At 37.8% G+C, this 22,773-nt stretch overlaps 1 protein-coding gene across 3 annotated transcripts in view; it reads left to right on the plus strand.

Annotated features, from left to right (window-relative positions):
- ADAMTSL1 (ADAMTS like 1) overlaps positions 1-22,773 on the plus strand; it is an 856,830-nt gene that overhangs the window by 508,124 nt on the left and 325,933 nt on the right. For all 3 annotated transcript variants that reach the window (XM_012769704.2, XM_012769705.2, XM_012769706.3), the window contains one exon: positions 12,725-12,852. In XM_012769704.2, coding sequence (XP_012625158.2) covers positions 12,725-12,852 — 128 coding nt within the window. The remainder of the gene's footprint in view (positions 1-12,724; positions 12,853-22,773) is intronic.

Consider the following 22,773-nt stretch of genomic DNA (forward strand, 5'->3'; position numbering starts at 1 on the left):
TGGCCCGGTTCCTAACAGGTTCCATGGCCAGGGAGCTAGGGACCCTGCAGGTATAAAGGATTTAAAATATCCCTACAGTGCAAGGGCCAAGAAGGTGATGACTGTCAGCAAACATGGGAATAAATGAGTTTTTTAAATCACTGCAGTTTCTACAGAACACAGTTCTGCTATTGTCCACTCTTTCTTTGTGAAAGAAATGAAATTACTAGCTTTAGCCTTCCATTAAACAGTCCCTATGTTTAGGAGTTCAGCTAGTACAGTTATTATAAAGCAAACTATTATAGTGGAAAAAGAAAAACAGACTGACAGGCTATTTCTAGTAGAAAAATCTCTTAAGTGTTTCAGACCATATACATATATCTCCAGACTTAGAGTTTTAAATTTCTATCAGAAAAGATACATTATAGTATTAATATTAATATTATAAATTATAACAAAGCAGTTAGAGCATTCCCATTTGCTAAGTTTATGCTTTTAAAGTAGTAGAAACTGAGAGTGGTCAAATATTTTATCTGTGCGTCTCCTTAAGATAAGCTGATTCATAATACTCAATGGCCAGTCACAAATTTCCTGAATACTAATCTTTGTTCAAATCACCAATTATTGATTTTAATTCAGCTGGCTGTGAAATTGTGTTCTGGTGGAGCTTTCCAAAATGCCCAGGGGTTTCTCAGCAGTTTCCTAGATGAGCCGTAATCCAGCCTTGTCCTTGGATAGAATACAAAAAAATCAAGTTACCATAGCTCTGAAATGAAATCTTACTGAAGCATTTGACATTGAGCAGAGTCAGGTTTTTGTTTCCTAAAAAGTAATGACGCTGTGTTAATTTTACCTCCTAATTGTTATTCCCAGGTTGAGAAGGAATGCTGAGAACAAAATAATTTTTTTTAAAAGTCAAGCAACAGCATTAGTTTTTGTCATTTTATGATAAATTCATGTACTGTTAAATGCTGTTTGAAAGAGAAAGGAACGTCAAAATTTGAATCTAGGTAGAGGGAAAAAAAGATGGTCCGAGATGGACAGAGAACCTGGCTTTACGAGGTATTAGCTATGTGACACAGGGATGTGAGTGTGTGTGTGGCAGAAATGTGCCAGAAACTTTACTAGGTCCCCCATGTATGTTCTTTGTGTTCATCCTCACAATCACCCTAGTAAGAGAAGTTATCAGTGTTCCCATTTTACAGATGAAGAAATGCTGGCTCAAAAAGATCTGGCAACATGTCTAAGGCAAGTTTACTAGTGTGTCACTAGTAAAGTCTGTCTGACTCCCAAGTCTGTGCTCTTTCTTCCACAACATGATGCAGGTTGTTCAACTTCTCTGAGCATCAGTTTTCTTATTTGTAAAATAGGGGGAAAAAAACCTACCTGACTTGGCTCATTGTGAGGATTAAATACAACAATTTTTATAAATCCTGGCATGCTCCCTGGCATATAGGTACTTAATAAATCCCAGTTTTCTCTCACCACCCAACCTCCAGGCTTGGGAGCAATTAGGTACCCTAACAGGAATGTGAAAAGGTATGCATGAATGTGTACACAGACACAGTGAAAGAAAAAAGGAAGACAGGTGCCCAGGAGTCCTTCTTGGCCTGCAGAGTTTATACCTTGTTCCAGAACTGACTTTTCTCTTCAGTAGCAAGGGACAGGCTTCATCCAGTGGCCCCTGAAAGACCATGCACTGTGTCACTGGCAGTTCATCATATCCCCCAACAGTGTAGCTGTGATAAGAACCAGATGATCCAAATTTCCTGAGCAAAGCCAGCAGCAAATATCATCTGGGAAGGCGCATGCCTCAGTATCCACACACCACACTCTTTAAGAAAGTACATCAAAAAGCTAATGGACTTTTACAAGAGCCCAGTTACTGCTGAATGTCTGTAAGCTCTCAGGAGCAGGGAATCACAGCCCCTACCAAGTACAGTTGGCAGTAGAACCAGTATTCCAAGTTGTTAAAGAAGCCAAGGATTAGATAAGATTTGTAGAGACCTGATGTGTGTAGGGAAGCTAAAAATGGAATCTGCAGATTTGTTTCCAAAGCTTAGTACATGGACAGCATGTTTCTGTGTATAGATTGTTCCACTTTGTATGGGTACCCCATGCATGGGGAAAATGGTTCTCTCATCACTGGAGGAGTTGCCCCTTTTTTAATTTAGAGGTGTGTGACATCCCTTTTTTTACAGCCACAGATGGCTTAAGCTAATGCTGTCTGTCTGAGAGGAGAGGAAAACCAGAGGCTCAGGTACTTTCTTGCTGATCTTACAATTTTAAGAATCACTCTTTGCCTCATCCCATAACCCACTTTGTTATTTCATTGATGTCTGAAAAACACTTCACTTATAATATAACTTCAGCTGTTACATGACTTCAATTTTACAAAAACCCATCAACCATTTCCTCAGCACCTACTTTCGTTTTCTTTTAGTTTTGTATAGCTTGACCTCTTGTTATAGCATTTGGAAAATATATTTTCCAAGTACCCTGTATATATGCGTCTCTGAGCAAATATAGCTCTTAAGTCTTTCATGCTAATTTGTGCTTCATCCTACATCTTTCACAAGTCTTTGCTAACCTATCCAGGTTCCAGTGAAAGAGGTTTCTGGATAAAGTGGTACATAGGAGGTCATTCTGAGGTTAAGTGTCTATTGGGCAGTGAGATGCAGGGAAAATATTGCCTCATGTAATTACTCAAAGCGTTTAACTACTTGTAGCTGTCAGGCTTGAAGCTGTTCACCTGAGACTGTGTTGCTGCAATTGGCTCTGGAAACAACCACAAAACTATCAGATGAAAACCATCTTTAGATAAGCCAGTAATGGCAAGAAAATGACACCATTCAGAGAGTGATGAATGTAAGGGAGCTCTTGTAATATATCTAGGAGGTATATAATGATCTGCAACCACAATCCATATTCATGCAATTCGCATTTTCTGAGGCTAAGAGCCTCTTGACTAGCTAGGAGCAATGGATCAATGGAGTTGGGGGTGGGAGGCGTTGCTTGCTGAGTTTTCTGACAAGAAAGTAGTTGATTTAGGAATCTTAATCAACACTACATTTAAAGGTCAATATGTGGCACCAAAGATTTAGAAATGGCTAGACTTATTCTCAATTGAACAACTCAGGGGGCATATTCAGTTTTCATAAAATTATAGCGCCAAGACTCAGGCCTTTCTGTTCTCAATGCTCACTGGATTTCTCAAATGCTAGCTCAAAATAGGTGCCAATTGTCCATTTTCACCCATCCAATATCTATAAAGTAAAATAAATGCTGTAATAAGAAAGGGGTTTATAATTACCTTTTCCTTCAAGTTCCATATCAGATGTACTTCTGACTTTTTTATGATAAATCTACTAGTGAAACAGTGGCTTATATAAATAATTTAATGGTTATTCTTTAGTTCTCTGTCATTTGTATTAATAGCTAAAGAACATCATCTCACCTGACATTGTTGCTGAAATTTCTAAGAGTGGGGTCAAGGATAATCTCTTGATCACTGTGTTCAATGGTATCCCTAACATTCTTGTTGAGACATTGAAATTAAAATATTATACTTATGTGATGGAAATTAAATTTAAAAATATTGGCTGGAATGTATGGAAAAGCTTAGATTTTTTATTTCAGGAGCAACCAGCACTGCTTTTAGGTAGTCCCCATTTTCTATTCCTTATTTCTTCTGCCTCAGTTTCCCTTGCTAGGTGCAATTCAAAGTTTATACTTTATAAAAATGCTGCTGTAAAGTCAAAAGGACTGTACATTCAAAGGAGAGAAATAAACATGTGTTCTACCAAGGCCAGATAAAAAAGCTGTTTATATTGAAGAAAGTCTTAAAAACTGCAATAGACAAATACTTCTAGATTTTAAATGATCTGAAAGGCATTGCTAAAATGTCACTTCTGGCTATAGAAATAAAAATCTGGCACAGTTAAAGAGGATGAAAATCACTTTCTCCAACATTAAACATGGATTTAGGAATCTGGTGCAAGATAGCAAACGAGAAAAACCACCAGCCACAGTGTCTCTGCAAGAAAGATAGATTTTAGATGAAAGTGAAAAAAAAAAAAAAAACAGGCAGACAAACACAGATGGGAGGAGGGTTGGAAAGAAGAGTTCCTGAAACTACGGGAGATTCCACAGGAAGAAGCTGAGGAGCAGAACTCAGCTGGGAGAAAGGAGAAAGGCAACAGCAGGGTCTAAATCCTAAGAGGCTTAGAGACCAGAGACAAGGGTAGGCGTAGCGGTTAAATTTCCCCGCGCTGATGGGCAGGCACCATATTGCTTCATTCTCCCCTTCCCTAACCACAGCTGCTGAGAGAGATAATTTAGCCACCACCCAGAGACATCCACAGGGAATGGGACCTTTCCTTTTGGGGCCCTGCAGCAGACTGACGAGTACTCAGACTGTGAGCTCCCTACCCACTGGCCTTCCCAGGTGTTGCTTTCGGGGTGACTCCAACAGAGTGGGGAAAATTCCAATGTGGAGAGACATTGATCCAGCTTAGGTACCCTCTGGGTGACTTGAGACCGGCCCTCTTCTCCCTGATAAGGTCAGGGATTGATCTCTGGAGCCTGGGGATAGGCTTGCAGACCAGATCCCATAGACTCAGGTCTTGATGGCATTGGCCAGGGTCACAGAAGAGTTATTTGTGAACTAGTCTACTGAGGTATGTGGGCCTTCAGGGGCAGATCAGAGTGGGTCCTAGCTGCAGCGTGCTTGAGGGGCAACCCTCCTCCCATGGAAGGGCTGAGCTCCCAGCTCAGGCCATGATCCTGAGCAGGGAACCTCCTCGCTCACATCACAGGGGAGATCTGCTGGCTTGAGGTCATGCCTTTTGTCACAGGCCTGAGAGAAACTGTGGAATAGGGGAAGGTAGAAAGGACCGAGGCCTTCTCCAGACTGCAGGTCTCAGACAGCCCCACCGCCACATGCAGACTTTTTTCTGAGAGGGGTCATTGCAGCCCCTTCCTAGCAGCTTTGCCCAGAAACAGAGAATAGACCATTGACCCCTGCTAATAGCATCTGTGGAGCTTGAGGGCAGGCTCACCCAACGCAGCCCCACCCAGCCTCACTCTCCAACCTGCCCCACTGAGGTGGGGAATAAGGACACACTTGGAAGTCTCAGGGCCCCACTCACCACCTAAGGCACTAGAGTGCCTCTCCAAAGAAATGACAGCTGGTTAAAAGACCCCCAAACAACACTGCAGCTTGTTCCTCCCAGCAAGTGCCACCTACTGACAGGGAAGTCAATTTGCGCACCCTTTTACTGCATCTACTGACTGATCATACAAGGTATAGTTAAATCTCACCCATAAACCCCACCTGCCTCAGAGACTAAACTGGGCTTGTCGTTATGTAAATAAAAATCAAAAGGTAAGAAGCAACAACTGCTCCAGAAGGTAAGGAATCAGTGCAAGAACTCTGGAAGTATGAAGCATCAAACTGAAAGCACACCCCTAAAGGGGAAAACCAGCTCTCTAGAACTAGATATCAACCAGATTCAGAACTCTAAAATGACAGAACAATTTCGAACATGGATTATAAGAAAACTCAATGATATGCAAGAAAAAATGGATACCCAACACAAACCACAAAAAAAAAAAAAATCAAGACTTGGAAGAAACATTCACTAAAGAAATTGGAATATTAAAGAAAAATCAAACAGAACGTCTGGAAATGAAGAATGTATTCAAGGAATTATAAAACACAGTGAAAAACCTCAAGAGTAGGGTAGATCAAACAGAATAAAGAATCTCAGGGATTGAAAATAATACCTTTTAATTAAATAAGCCAGTAGCAGAGATAGAGCAGAGAAATAAGAGAAAACAGTAAAGCCTACAAGAAATATGGGATTATATGTATGGGCCTAACATGAGAATTATAGGCATCTATGAGGGTGAAGAAGAAAATACACAAGAGTTGGATAAACTATTTGAGGATATAATAGAGGAAAATTCTCTGGCCTTGCTAAAAAATCAATCTAGATATCCAGATACAAGAAACTCAAAGGACTCCTGGGAGATTACTTGCAAACAGGAAGACACCACAACACGTAGTCATCAGACTGGCCAAAATAACCATGAGAGAGGCCCTCCTATGAGCTCTAAGGTGAAAGAAGCAGGTAACATACAAAGGAAAACCCATCAGACTAACTGCAGACTTCTGAACTGAGACCTTAGAAGCCAGAAGAGACTGGGGCCTCATTTCATTTTTCTGAAACAGAATAATGCCCAGCCTTCTGAGACAAGGAAAGACTGAAGGAATTCATCAAGACAAACTTGCGCTCCTGGAAGTACCCAGAACAGTGTTACACATAGATCAGCACAATAAACACTCACCAATGTAAAATCATGCAAAAGCAAAAGATCAATGGCCAGACACCACAATGGCTCAAGAGAGAAAACAAAACAACAAAGTTCAACTCAACAGGATGAACAGAAATCTTCCCCACTTACCAATTCTCTGAATAATAGCTTGAACTGCCCACTAAAGAGACACAGGCTGACCGAATGGATAAATATATGCAAACCAAGTATCTGCTGTCTTTGGGAAACACATCTAACCCACAAGGATGCATTCAGACATAAGAGGAAAGGATGGAAAACAGTATTTCAAGCAAATGGAAGCCAAAACAAAGCTGACCTGGCAGTTCTGATTTCAGATAACTTAGTCTTCAAATCAATAAAAGTAATGAAAGACAAAGATGGTCATTATATAATAGGAAAGGGTACAATTCAATAAAAATATGTAATAAGTCTAAATATTTATGAACTTAACTCAGGTGCACCCAGATTCATAAAGCAAATCCTACTTGATCTAAACAAAATGATAAACAGCAACACCATGATAGCCAGAGACTTCAACACCCCTCTGACAACACAGGACAAATCCTCCAAACAGAAAATCAACAAAGAAACAGTGGACTTAAACAGAACTCTAGAACAAATAGGCCTGGCTGACATTTACAGAACATTCTACCCAAAAATCACTGAATATACATTTTTCACATCAGCTCATCAGACATTCTCTAAGATTGACCATATCCTAGGCCAAAGCATGTCCAAAGCATGTCTCAAAAAAATTTAAAATAATAGAAGTTATATTATGCATCGTCTCAGACCACAGTGGAATAAAATTAGAAATCAACTCCAACAGAAACTTTCATCTCTACACAAAGTCATGGAAACTAAATACCCTTCTGCTGAATAATTATTGCATTAAGGAGGAAATCAAGATGGAAATTAAAAGATTATTTGAACTAAATGATAAAGAAGAAACAAGTTATCAAAATCTGTGAGACACTGCTAAAGCAGTCCTGAGAGGGCAATTTATATCCATAAATGCCTATATCCAAAAGACAGAAAGATCACAAATCAACAATCTAATGAATCAACTTAAAGAACTGGAAAATAATGAGTAAACCAAACCCGAAGCCAGCAGAAGAGAATAATAACAAAGATCAGAGCAGAACTAAATGAAATGGATAACAAAAAAACTATACAGAAAATTAATAAAACAAAAAGTTGATTCTTTGAGAAAATAAAATTGGTATGCCTCTTGCTAGATTAATGAGAAGCAAAAAAGAAAGGACTCTACTAAGCTTCATCAGGAATGAAAAAGGAAATTATAACCGATACCATGGAAATATAAAATATCATCTATGAATACTATAAAAACCTCTATGCACATAAACTTGAAAATGTGGAGGAAATGGACAAATTCTTAGAAACACATAGCCTCTCTAGGCTCAATCAGGAAGAAATAGAATTCCTGAACAGACCAATATCAAGTACCAAAATTAAATCAGCAATAAAAAAATCTTCCTAAAAAGAAAAGTGCTGAACCAGATGGTTTCACACCCGAATTTTACCAAACCTACAAAGAAGAATTGCTGCCTATCCTGCAAAAATTATTCCACAATATCAAGAAGGAATGAATACTCCTCATTTTATGAGGTCAACATCACCCTGATAACAAACCCAGGAAAAGACACAACAAAAAAAGAAAACGACCTCTACAGAGAGAACTATGAAACACTGAGGGAGGAAATAGCAGAGAATGTAAATAGTTGGAAAGCGATACCATGCTCATGTGTCAGCAGAATCAACATTGCTCAAATGTCTATACTACCCAAAGTGATCTACAGATTCAAGGCAATCCCTATTAAAATACCAACATCTTTTTTCACAGATCTAGAAAAAATAATTCTATACTTTGTATGGAACTAGAGAAGACCCCGTATAGCAAAAGCAATCTTAAGCAAAAAGAACAAATGGGGAGGCATCCGTTTACCAGACTTCGAGCTATACTACAAAGCTATAGTAACTCAAACAGCTTGGGACTGGCACAAGAACAGAGACATAGACCAATGGAACAGAACTTAGAACCCAGATAGAAAACCGTCCTTAGATAGGCATCTCATCTTTGACAAAGCAGACAAAAACATACATTGGGGGAAAGAATTATTATTCCATAAATGGTGCTGGGAAAATTAGCCACATCTAGAAGGTTGAAACAGGATCTGCATCTTTCATCTCTCACAAAATCAACTCACAGTGGATAATAGACTTAAGGCATGAAACTATAAGAATTCGAGAAGAAAATGTTGGAAAAACTCTTATAGACATTGGCCTAGGCAAAGAATTTATGAAGAAGACCCTAGAGGCAATCACAGCAACAATAAAAATAAATAAATGCGGCCTGGTCAAATTAAAAAGCTTCTGCACAGCCAAGGAATGTATCACGAGAACAAACAGACAACCTACAGAATGGGAGAAAATATTCACATGCTACACATCTGATAAAGGACTGATAACTAGAATCTATTTAGAACTCAGGAAAATCAGCATGACAATATCAAACAATCTTATCAAAAAGTAGGCAAAGGACATGAACAGAAACTTTTCAAAAGAATATAGACTAATGGCCAAGAAAGATATGAAAAAATGCTCAGCATCTCTAATCATCAGGGAAATGTAAATCAAAACCAAAATGAGATATCACTTATCCCCAGTGAGAATGGCCTTCATCAAAAAGTCCCCAAAAAACAAATGTTGGCATGGATGTGGAGAAATAGGAACACTCATACACTATTGATGGGACTACAAACTAGTACAACCTCTGTGGAAAGTAATATGGAGATACCTCAAAGAGACACAAGTAGATCTACCATTTGATCCAGCAATCTCATTACTGGGCATCCAACCAAAGGAAAAAAAGACATTTGTACTAGAATGTTTATAGCAGCACTATTCACAATTGCGAAGATGTGAAACAACCCAAGTGCCCATCAATACATGAGTGGATTAATAAAATGTGGTAGATGTATACCATGGAGTTCTACTCAGCCACAAAAACAATGGTGATGTAGCACCTCTTGTATTATCCTGGATAGAACTGGAGCCCATTCTACTAAGTGAAGTATCCCAAGAATGGAAAAACAAGCACCACATGTACTCACCATCAAATTGGTATTAGCTGATCAACAATTATGTACACATATAGTAGTAACATTCATCGAGTATCTGGCAGGTGGGAGAGGGAGGAGAGGATGGGCATGTTCACCCCTAATGAGTGCAGTGTGCACTGTCTGAGGGATGGACATGCTTGAACCTCTGATTTGGGTGGGGCAAAGGCAATATATGTAACTTAAACATTTGTACCCCTATAATATGCTGAAATAAAATAATAATAATAAATAAAAAGTAATAAACATGGATTCAGTTGAAATGAATTATGTTTATTCTACTTGTTGAAAGAAAACTTGCAGTTTGTTCAACTTTGAAACAATAATTCATGGCTTGCTTCTGGGTTAGTATGAGATCTCTTCTGGAGACAAGAAGGGCACTTAGTATGTGTAGTTGTCCTCAAATGTATAATTTGTGCTGAAATGAGATGCTTAGTGAGACCTCACCATTGAGTGTTTTAGATCCTCTTTAGACAGGGCACATGAAAAATATCAAGCAACTTTAGCAGAGTCTGAAACAATTTGTTTTTCTAGAAAAACAATATCACAGCCATGCATTATTTCCTGATATCTTACCTGGAGAGCAGCCAGAGGGAACCTCTCAAGGATTTGTCATTCCAGTGTTCTTATCTCTCATGGAAATACTGCATGTGGGATTTTTTTTTGTTTTTTGCAGTTACAGTAAATAGTAATTGGATAGCATCAGAGCTTGTAATCACTCATCTCACTCATTTCAATTACTGCCTGAATCCCAGCATTTGTGATATTGGTTTTCATTACAGTCGTATTGAATTTGAGTAAAACAAGAGAAATTGCGATGTACAAATGTGTATTTGTCACACCAGTGGAAACTGCATCAGGCAAATACTGCACCTCTCTCAGCAGTCCCATCTTCCAGTCACACGAAGCAAACGAAAAAATATCAGGAGATGCACAATAAGCTTTTTAAATTCTGAGGGATTAACTTAATGGGCATATGGAGAAGAGACTTGGATATGTGTACTTCAATGGCAAAGGGTCTTTTCTCACTATTTACATTCTGAAAACAGAGTCCCCCATATTGCAGTGATTAGAGATTGATTTTATTAATTCTAAAAACCTGGCTGTGGAGCTTAATAAATAGTTCCTTTAGAAAGCACAGCCTTTAGGGTTACCAGTGTGGTTCTGTCACCCATGCTATTCCACATTTTATAGGAACCTAATACTGCTAGCTGCTTACATCACGAGACAGATGCCATATAGCAGGTGGCTGCAAGGTAGTACTGTGGAAAAGTTGGGGATTTCAGGAGATGATACCTCAAGAATGCAGTGTCTCCACTAAGCTCAATAAAAAAAAAAGCCCTAGTACATTTTCAGTGTGCCTCCTGTAACCTTTCAGAGCTCATATATGTTTATAAACTGTGTTAATAATAGGTTATAAATAATGTTGGATAATAATAATAGCAACAAATGCTTATATAGTGTGGTGTTTATTATTTAGGCCCTATGTACTTTTTTAAATGTACATTTATTTTTGTAGTCATAAAATATACTTAACACAGAATTTACCATTTTAACCATTTTTAAGTGTGTAGTTCAGTGGCATTAAGTACACTCACATCGCTGTGCAACCATCACCACCATCCATCTCCAGAACTTTTTTCATCTTCCCTAACTGAAACTCTGTACCCACTGAACAATAATTCCCTGTCCCCTGCCCCTGGCTCCTGGTAACCGCCATTCTGTTTTCTGCGTCTATGAATTTGATTATTCTAGGTACCTCTAGGTATTCTAGGTATAAGTGGGATCATACAATATTTGTTCTTTTGTGTCTGACTTATTTTACTTAGTGTAAGGTCTTCAAGGTTCATCTGTGTTAAAGTATGTGTCAGAATTTTCTTCCTTTTAAGGCTGAATAATATTGCATTGTATGTATATACCCAAGTTTTGCTTATCTCTTCATCCACCCATGGACATTGGGTTAATTTCTACCTTATGTACTTGTTGTGTATCAACTCTTTCAATCCTCACAATGATTCAGTGATGCAGGTATCTTTATTATCTCCATTTTATGATTAGAAATTTGAAGCATAAGTAATTATGTATGTGTCTAGGTTTACACGGATAGGCTCTGAAGCTGGTATTCCATCCCAGGCTAAGCAGATCCACAGTTCCTGCTCTTAATCGCTACGCTATCCCATATCCCCTTTCAAATGATTTCAGAATCTAAATACAGCCTGCACCAGCTAGGAATCCATTAGTATAATGTTCTGAGGCCAGGTTCTGACTTAATTTGTACAGGTTTTAAAAGTTTGAAGGAGTATTCAATTTAATAACCAAGCCCCATAGCAACTGATTTATAAAGGATCCCATTACTACAAAATAAAAAAAAAGAGTGCTTTATGCTGGCTCTTGTCCTGGGATACGTTCATTTAGCAAATCCTCCTATATAGAGTGTATATGTCTGTGTGTGTAGAAGCACGGTTATAATATTATCACCATTTTATACAAAGAAAAATTGGGGCATAGGAAGGTGGGACATTACTTGTTAAGAGCCTCAGAGAAAAAAAACAGAATCTGTATCTAATCCCAGATAGTTGCTAACTCCAGAGTCTGTTCTCTTATAGCACAAATTTTATCTTCTTGTCATCTTTGTAAGGAGTGGAAAGTGCAACATTGAGGCCTGTATGTAACACCAATTATCCTTACAGTAGAGGCAAATTTTCCCGGGAAGCCTGTAAATAACAAATAAGTCTATTTGTCAAGAGGCAATCCTTGCATTACTAAAGTGCCTTCATACTGTTACTCTAATTAACAAATCTGAAACTGGGAATGAACTTGCTTTATAAGTCAGTTGTATACACTGTTGTTAGGTTTTGGAAAGCATTGTTGGTATATACATGTCAAGCTTCTCAGAGCAGAAAAATCTCTGAGGGCAGCTTTTTCCTTTTAACAAAGAGATGAAGAGTTAGACTCCTGATCCCTGAGCAAAACCGGTGACTTCAAAGCAATTGATCTTTTTCTAACCCAGATGCCTATTTCTGGCTTCCCTTTCCATTTGCTCCATTAGTGCCATCTCTTGCTCCCTTCAGACATTGCCCAGGGCTTTTAAACTCAAATATCCCTCTCCCCAAACACATGCACATTATTAAATTCAAAAGAATCGGAGAATCTGATGCATGTTTTCATTCCGAGCAAGGCCACCACGTACAGACACACAGGCCACTCACTTTTGAGGACACATGTTTCAGGGGACACGATGCTGACCATCCTCTTGTTTCTTACAGAGCTCCAGGACAGCACGCTCCGAGGAGGACCGGGACGGCCTATGGGATGCCTGGGGCCCGTGGAGCGAGTGCTCCCGCACGTGCGGTGGGGGGGCCTCCTACTCCCTGAGACGCTGCCTCAGCAGCAAGTAAGTCCTGTCCCCCTGGGGGCTTTGTGAGAACCACAGGGAGCACGCTTGAAGCCTACTTTTGTGGTTGGAGTTATGCAGAGCATTTCATTGCTCACAAATCCAGATGAAGGAAAGGAATGGAAGAAAGCTACAAAGAATTAAACTTGTATTTTTTCTTATACCCATCTCCAGCTAGGTATTTATATAATCTCATAATAGGCAATAGAGAATTCATGTTATTTACCCAGCAAATTTATCTGTTTTCATGTTAGAACTGGAAGGAGAATTTATTGTTAGAATTGGTTCTTGGATCATTAGTTCCATAATATATCATACTTTTTGTATCATCTTAATAATTACGGTGACAATAATAGCAACAATATTGGCATTAATAAGCATGTTGAGTTTATGTTGAATTTCCAGCATTACCAAGAACTTTGCAAATGAATGCTACACTGGTTTAGCTTTGTAGATGTTCTAATGGCCAGAAGATTCTTAAGGTCATTCAGTTCAATGAATGATGACTTTTGAATAAGGAAGTTTGGAGGAGTAGAAACTTCAGTGGGAACTGCGGCAGGAATTTGAGAGGAATGAAGAAGGTAGAAGGGATGGCTAATGGCTTCTAAGCTAAAAGGAAAGGCCTGAGGCCTTAGAATGGAAAGTTTTTACTTTGAGTAATAATAATTTAAAACTGCTTCTTGAGCTGTGTGGTCTATGACTAGATTTGTCTGCAAACTATAAAATATAAAGTACCATAGTAATATTTTTTAATGAAAGATTTTATTTGACAGTGAAAAGTGTTATGTGCAGCAAGTAGGAGGTTTGATCAAAAGTCACTGTATATTGTATTATAAAACGTGAAAGAGAAAAAGAAAAAATATGCATCTGCATATTCTTCTAGACTTCATAAACAAATAGCAGAGAGGAGTGAGATGTGGGTTCAGGAAAATGTCAACTTACTTTAATAAGAGTGAGAATTTCTTGAAATCAGGGCCTAAGCCTTACTCCTTTCTGTTTCCCCAAGGCCTGCTCAGGGTCTGGCAGATATTAGGAGCTCAATAGATGGTTCTTCACTGAATCTGTTGATAGTTAGAGACTATTTTGGTTCCAGGTAGGTCTGGATGGAAATGCACCCTGAGAACCATGGCCAAAAGGCACATTCAACAATATACCAGATCATTTCTGATATCTGGCGATTCTGGCATTTGGATCTGCATTGATGATGGGCCTATGAGATTGTATCCACCAGCAAGTTTGTGTTTTTTGAGGCCAGCTTCGTATCAACCAGACTCTTGAGCCAATAAGAAAGGAAGAATAGAATTTTCCTCCTTATGATTCACCCACTCTCTTAATCTTGAATATTCTATACGCAAAGAATCCTAGTCATTCTTTAGAAAAGCAAAACTTCCCACCATCATTAAACTCTGGAACAATCTGGGTAGAAATGAAATGTACATTTTCTAATTGTGAAAGGACTGTTTATATATGCCCTATTACATATTCTGACACCGTTCTTCAATAGGGGTTTTTTTGTGTGTGTGGTAAGTTTAGTCTGAACTGTCCTGATTCTAACCATAACACACGGGTTGACTCAGATGTTCAGTCCGTGATTGTCGTGGGCTTTGGGGGATAGCATCCTATCATATGACCTAATTAGCTTCTTAGTTCTGTGCCCTAATGAGTTAAATCTCCCAGCTACAGATTTTAAAAGGAGCAAAACTACGATTGAATTATTATCTCCTGAGGTATGCTGATTCTAGAAAATCTGCATCTCCAAGGCAATTTCAAGTTCCACACTGACCAAGTTAATGACTTTGTAATAATACCAAATAAGAATGTTATCCTATTAAATGTTCGGAGATCTTGTGATGCTAACTTTTAGAATAACTTAGCTTCTATATAAAGCACACACTTACTTTCTCGAAAGCATTTGATGATTTAGCCACACAATATGGTGTCATTAAACAGCTTGGACTATTTCTGCTGTGATTCAAGACCCTGTGTATGTTGCATTTTTCAAAATGAGGTATGCATATATGTATACAAACATACACACATATGTATTTGTATATGTGTATGCTGGGCTGTGATAGAAAATATATATCATTTCAAAAAAAATCTAAAAGCTGCTATTGCAGAGAACTCACTCTGCCAGGAGCCTTTTATGGACCCTGGTCATGCCCACTTACCCACGAGGAGTCCCTACCCTAAATGTCACTGGTCCACAATCAAAATTCTGTTTTCTTTACTATGGGATTTATTATTTGGAATCAGAGTTTACCAAACATTTCGGTCTCTCCTTTACTTTCTCTTTCTGCTACTCCATATCATTTCACAAGTTTTATAAATAGGATTTTAACCTGTATATTTTCTCTCTTTTTAAATGTGAAATGAAAGTGTAGGGAAAATCCCCTTTGATATCTAAAGAGAATCAAACATTCATTCTGGATGACTTCTATTCTGCCTATATAGTTTGAATGCATCCGCTCAGGATCTTAGAAGGAAGTGCAATAACTTTCATTATCATTGTCAAACACCTATGAAGCTATTTGTATTCTTGCTTTCTTTTTTTTTCAGTCAAGGTTTTCTTTCACTCTTAACAGCAATTCCTGGGTTGTAGCCTCATATTTCAAATAGCTGAGCTTTCGGCATTCAGAGTTAATGGAGAAAGTTAGGATCAACTTTTCACTTACATTCTTGTTTAAATAATTTTAATTTTTGTGAAAATAGATAACTCTAAGCAGTAATAAATGTTAAATAAGTACTCTTCTAAAAACAAAATGTAGTATTAATGAAATACATTCTAGCATTTTTCTCATTATTAAATGTAATTAAATCATTACTTAAATATGACCCTAGATCAATCCTTAGGCTGGATTTAGAATGTATTTGACTCTTATAAATTAGAAACAGACATATTGTGAGATTTGTGTTCAGCTCCAAGACTTAAATCCAATTTGATATATTACAAGTTTTCAAGTTTTTTTTCCTGCAACAACCAGTTCCGGCTAGTCTAGTACCAGCAAGAATCTATTCTTTTACTCTACTTAGATCCTTAGCTCTTAGGGAAGCTCTAATTGATATATTAGTTATCCAGTGTACAATAACGCATAACAACCACTAAACCTCATAAATATAAGATAAGAGATTATTGCTTGGCTAGGGGCTCTGATGATCTTGGATAGTCTTGATTACATATCTAGGGTTGGCTGGCTGCTGGCTGATCTAGGCTGGTTTCATTTGGGTCAACTTGGGCAACTTGGTTCTGTTCCACATGTCCCTTATCCTCTAGCAGGCTCACCTAGGCAGGTTCCCATGGTGGCAGTAGCAGTGAAAGAGAAAGCAATTCCCAATGCAGAAGCCCAGTTCAAACCTCTGTGGCATATCTGCCAGTATCCCATTGGCCAAACTAAGCCACCTGCCAAACCCAGAGTCAGTGTGGGAGAGCATAAATGTTACATGGAAAAGCATGAAATATATGGAGGGTAAAAAAATGGGACCCTTTTTGTAGTCTACCATGAATGGTTTTCTGTGCCTTTCTTATTCATTTTTAATGAACTAATGAACTTAATGATTTCTCTCTTATCTGTCCATTCCAGATTTAAGCTTCTGAATTCAATTCATTTACCTTATTCTCTTGGGAAATATCAGAGGTTATGAATGTATATTCATAGAGACCCAGTGGGTCACTGGAATGTGTGTAGTAGTCTAATGGTAAGCATTCAAATTCAGTCCAAATAAATGCCATCTACCTGGTGAATTAGCCTGCCAGGCCCATTTTCTAACCCTGGTAATAAGATCTCTTAGGTTATTTTCAGATCTGTTTTTTTAAGTTTATCAGCTAATAATTATTCTGTTCCCAATATGATAAAACTGTAAAGAGAGCTAGATTACCCAGATTTTATGGAATAAATAACATCTACTCAACTTCTGGAGTTAATTATGTTTCCTGATGGATTGAGAGCTTGTGGGAGGTTTGATGAACCTTCTCAGTAGAGAACACCCTTTCTGAATGATCTTTTGATGGTTCTAGGAAAAAGATTCAATGAAGGCAAAGCAGAGTGAAAATATAGATAAGGGTCAAATAGAAAAGCCTTTACACTCAACTAGCAATGCTTGGTGCTAGGGGAAAAGCCCTGACCCAGGGGGATACTGAGCAGAATCCTTTCCTTGGCTTTTCCCCCATCTTTTTTTCTGAGGCTTGCAGAAAGTAGGCAGTGCTTGATTTTCCCAATTTACAATATTGGAACACTAACAATTGCCTTTACCTGCAACCCTGGTTTGAGCAATAAAGGAAGACACTGAATAAACATCGTCCACCCCCTTTACTAATTTCTGTAAGATTGTATTAGGTTTCATTGAGTAACTCTGATAATGCATCTCTTAATAATCTCACGTCCCCAAGTGGAACATAATATCTGCTTTTGTTTTTCACTAATTAGAAAAGAGACTATACCTACTTGTACTTGATGATGGTCCTTTATTTTATTTCAAGTGAATTAACAATATACCAACTACTTTAAGAAGCTGATGCTTCTTTCTCTAATTCTTCACCCCGAACTAAATACTCTGAAATAATATTTATAGCGAACTCATTTGATTAACATTTTTAAAATTTGATACTAAAAATCTATCTCTGAGAGCTCTAAGTTTGTCGTTAGCCAGTCAATTTAGCTTTGCCCATAAGGAGTTCCAAATGCATAAGGCACGTAATACAGTGTGTAATATTGTCTGTACCACTGTATTAGGCTGATGCCAAGACCAGGGTCAGAGGGGGAAACTGCAGCTCATTTGATATTGGCAATGAGTCAAATAGCTGGATGTTCTTATTGTAATGTTAACCTTTGCACTGGTGACTAAAGAAGATTTAAAGATCTTTTTAAGACCTTTTCTATTTTCTGAAATGCCAAATTAATCTAGTTAATAGTATGGAGTAATGGGTTAATACTATAGATTAATTAATACATTAGGAATGTGAATATTTGGTTAAATCTCAACTGATTAAATGATGGGTTTGGTCACTTCATCTTAATATATATCCAAATATCAAAGAAAAAGGTCTACTTATAAAGGATGACAGCATTTTTAAAGTTAATAAATTTTGAATCATATCTTTGAGTTGAATACAAATTTTTGGAGTTGAATAAAATTATTAGATGAACAAGAGATAGAAATCATCACACTGTGAACGTGCCTAAGTAAAGTTAACATTACAGTATTATTCCAGAGGCATGTGGCTGCCAGAATGGTGTCAACATAAACACAGAAAAATTAAAATAAATAGCCCCAAGGAGTCTTATTCCACAGGAATGGGGAAGATCATTCTAAACTTCTCATTTCATAATAATTATGCTCAGGGAAAGTAAGCTAACTTCTCTGATTTTTAATTGCAAACACAGATGTTCTCCCATGAAAATATTGACACATTAGTTAGCTTTAGTTAGCAACTAATTTCTATACCATATAATAATAAATACCAAAAGAAAATTTTCAGTGGTAAGAGTTGGCTTCTTAAAAAAAATTTTTTTTTATTCTTTAAAGGCATCTCAGCTCTATCATAACATCCAATTAAGGTTCACAGGACTTGTTTCAAGAGGTTTTAGAACTTTCGGCTCAAATGAGTCCCAAAGCAAGATTTATCTGTTATTCTTCATCTAGTGTTGCATGTTATCAGCCTTGTTTTCCTTGGAAATGCTTTGAGTTTTTGTTTAAAAGAAAGATACACAAGTTCAGAGTAGGTTTGACTCCTCATGTCATTTATATGAGGTGGTCTTTTTGTTGTGTTAGAGGAGATTGCACATTTTGGGACATATGTTTAAGAGTTTGCGGTTGCCTTCCTTTTACTTTTTGGGTCAAAGCCTAGTCTAAATGTATTACTAGGACTTCTAATATTGCAGGTCATATATCTTAGTGGGGTGTATTGTTCCAAGATCTGATATATTTTCAGAAGGCGAATTCACTAACGCCAATGACTGAATGTTTGGGACCAATTTATGGCCTGGTTTATCCCATAAACCAGTTAGTGGAAATAAAAGATGGTTTGGAAATGTGTTTGGTGTCCATAACCTTTATTTACCACATCAAGCGTCTATAACTCAGCTGTCTTTTTATGTTTATTTAAAAATTCCTTATTTGGTTTGTTCAATAACCCTCCTACTTTTTATTTCTCCTCAGTTTTAATTCATTTATTATGAAATATTTATTGAATGCCAACTAAGCATGAGGCAAGTTGCTAGGTATAACCAAGGACAGAAATCACAAGGGGCAAGGGTATCAAGAATTTACCAAATTATTAATTTGCCCCTGAGTTTCTACTCATTATAGTTAGCAAGATATTTTAAGAACTAAGAAAATTTCCCCCAGTTATATCTGTGGAATTGGGATTTTTTTGGTATTTTTATATTTATTGTTAGGTTATTCTGGTAGCAGCATTTCGTACATTAATGCTTTATTTCTCTGATTAAGTTATTCCTTTTTTATGCCTTTACAATGCTTAGCACACAGAAAACCCTCAAATGTTTGATAATTTGGTTTTAAACTACATATGCAGTATTGTCATTTTATTTCCTTAAATCTTTCTCCTTCTCCTTCTTCCCTCCCTCTTTCCTCCCTCCCTCCTCTCTCTCTCCTCTCTCCCTCCTTCTTCTCTCCACACTCCCTCCTCCTTCCCTCCTCCTCCTCCTCCTCCTCCTCCTTTTTGATGCTATTATAAATGCAGTTGTTCTCTTAATTTCCTTTTTGGACAGTTTGTTTAGTGTGAAGAAATGAAACTGAGTTTTGTGTGTTGAATTTGTGGCCTACAATTTTATTAAACTTGTTTATTCTAAGTTTTTTGTGGAGTCTTTAGGGATTTCTACTTATAAGATCATGTCATCTGCAAACAGAGATAATCTTACTTCTTCCTTTCCTATTTGGATGCCTTTTATTTCATTTTCTTCTCTAATTGCCCTGGCTAGGACTTCTTCTAATATTATGTTGAACAGAAGTAGCAACAGAAGTAGGCATCCTTTTTCCTGATCTTAGAGAAAAAGCCATTGAGTATGATACTAGCTGTAGGCTTTTCACATACGGCCTTTATTATGTTGAGAAAATTTCCTTTTATTTCTAGTTTTTGAGAGTTTTTATCATGAAAGGTGTTAAATTTTGTCAAATGCTTTTTTTGTATCTATAGACATGATTATGTGATTTTTATTCCTCCTTCTGTTATGGAAGTAGTTCTTAACCCTAGCTGCACTTTAGAATCACCTGGAAAGCTATTTTTTTTTAAAAAAAAAAATATAATTATCTAGGCGCCACCAAAGAGCAATTAAATTAAAATCTCCTGGAGTGAAGCCCTGACATCAGTAATTTTCTAAAAGCTCTCCAAATGATTTTAATATGTATCTAGGGTTAGAACTGCTGCTCTATTGAAGAGGATGATAGTGCAATGATGAGGTTTGTCTCTAGCTCCCTGGGAATTTAGAGGTTAGAATAATGTAGAAGAAAAAAAAGGAATTTCCTAATAAAGCAACTTCTTTATATTAAAATTCTTCACTCAAGTTTCTATGACCCAATCTGCCATGTGGGAGGGTCATGGGTACAGCCATGGGTACCAGTGTGTCAAGACACAAAAGTGTTGATTGCCCCAAGTTCTACTGTGAGTGACAGGAATGACTTCTCTAGGTAGGTATACAGTTGTCCAGTATTAGTCACAATCAGCCTTGCCCAAAGTGTTAGATGTACTATGTGCTTTCTGACATTCCCTTTCATTCCATTAATTAAGCTTATAAATATGATCGTTTAAGTTTCCAGCTTGTTAATGAATGTCTAGACTAATGTTCCAGTGATTCTTGGGTAGTTTATGCAAATTATCTCACCTACCCTTAAAATCATGAAACTTCTTATCCGTAGAGTTGAGTTTAACTTTCCACCTTTAATTCAGCATTCACCCCACCTCCCTCCCCGCAACCACCAAACAATGAAAAGGCTTTCTAGTACTACTTGAATTTTTTTATTTCCTTTGCTTGGGTCCAATTTGTAGAAAATAGGAAAGAAGAGTTATCTAACCCTAACTCTTTTTGCTTAGTTTCAATCACTGAGAGAGATGGAGACAGAGACAGAAACAGATACCAGATATTAAGAGAAAAAAGAGGGAGTTCAGAATCACAAATGAACAGGGGGATGAATGCTTCAGCTGGAGGCAGGAAGAATAACTATAAAACAATCAGCAATGTCATATTCATAGTGATCATTATCCAAAGCCCATAACTGCATATACCAACCTCAAACAGCTGCAGAGCCAATCCCTGTTTTGGGGCTTTGGGGTAGGACGTCCTGGTCAAGATAAAAACACCCTTTTCTAGTGGGGGAGAGCCACATGTTGTGGGATCAGAACTTATAGCAGTGAGTTTCTTTGCCTACTTTGTGGATCATGCTTTTTCTTTTTAATCAAACTGAGGATTTTGAATTTGGGCAACCACTGTTTTCTAGCTGTGATTTATTAGACTGGGTTTTCGTTTCTCCGAGATTGAGTTTGCTCATCTCTAAAGTGAAGTGGTCAGTACCTGGAACAGAACAGGTATTCAACACATATTGCTTGAACAAACATCCAAGGTGCCCTTGAACTTTAAAATTGAAATGTGTGACTCTGAAAAAGAGTCCCTTTCTCCTCCAGAAATGCAGTCAAAGCCCCTTTTGCTGCCAAGCAAGAAGAGAAGCAAAAGCTGCTCTTAATATAAATGTTTTTTTTCCACAATTTGTGATTCTCCAGACCCCCATTTTGCAATGGACATCTGGGTGTCATGGAAGGATAGAAGAACTTTCGTCTCTAGCCAAAATAATTCATAAATTCCCAACTCTAGGGTTGTATCGGGTAAGATTGTTAGAGTCCTAGAGTTTCATAATATACATTTTCCTCATGGGGAAGATGGAAAAGTTGGACTTGATATTGTTAAACACATTTGTTTTTATTCTCATTCTTTGCCTCTTTTGGCTACTGAGCAAATATAAGATCATTTGCAAGCCTTATGGCATGTGTGTATGTACTATAAATGCGTGTCCTTCCTGCTAGTGGATCAGGAGCCAAAGGCAGCAATCCCCCCGGCCCCCACCTCTAGCCATCGTTCAGAGGGAGCAAATGCAATGCAATGGCAAATGCAACTTAGAGTAAATATATGAAAATAAACATGTCCATAAGAAAGAGCCAAAAGTTCCTTTCCTTTGGCAGCTATTTAGTTTCATTTTAAACTTTACATCTCTAACTTACTATAGAAAGATTTTAATCAGGTTTCAGTGTTCGAAAATTAGAATAAATGTGAGGTTGTAAACTCTTCATGGCCTAAAATTATAGCATTTCCTGCTATTGTATTCTTCCCCTCTTCCTTTCACCATTAGCTCCTTCCTCCTTCTCTCCCACCCTCCTTCTTTCCTTCCTTCCTTCTTCCTTCCTTAGTTCATGAGATGTCTGTAGAGTGCTAACAGTACACCAGGCGCTTTGCTAGATGCTGCGGCTCAGAGATCGAACCCACAGACCACAGGGGAGAAAAGCAAATGAAGAGACAGAACATGGGTTTCTAACCGTGAAAAGAGGCCTGAGCAGCTACAGGACTGGGTTGTAGTCCTTTAAAGTGCAGGATGCTTTGCTGCCTTTGTGCCTCCTCTCCTGACTAGTTACCCAACTACGACGCCCCTCCTTCCCCATGCTCACCTGTCAAAATCCTAAATGTTATTTAAAGCCACCTTCAGCTTTGCCCCTGAATATCACTGTGCCCCTGAATGTCCTTTGTGACATATTTTGTTTGTGCCACCTTCAGTCCACTTTACATAGTCTGGTGTGTTATATTATTTGCATGATACTGTCCCTCATTAGACTATCAGTGCTATGGTCACAGGTTTTATCTTGATTACATATATATATATATATATATATATATATATATATATAATCTTCCTGCTTTGCAC

The sequence above is a fragment of the Microcebus murinus genome, chromosome 12, assembly GCF_040939455.1.
Source record: "Microcebus murinus isolate Inina chromosome 12, M.murinus_Inina_mat1.0, whole genome shotgun sequence".
Classification (NCBI taxonomy): Eukaryota; Metazoa; Chordata; class Mammalia; order Primates; family Cheirogaleidae; genus Microcebus; species Microcebus murinus.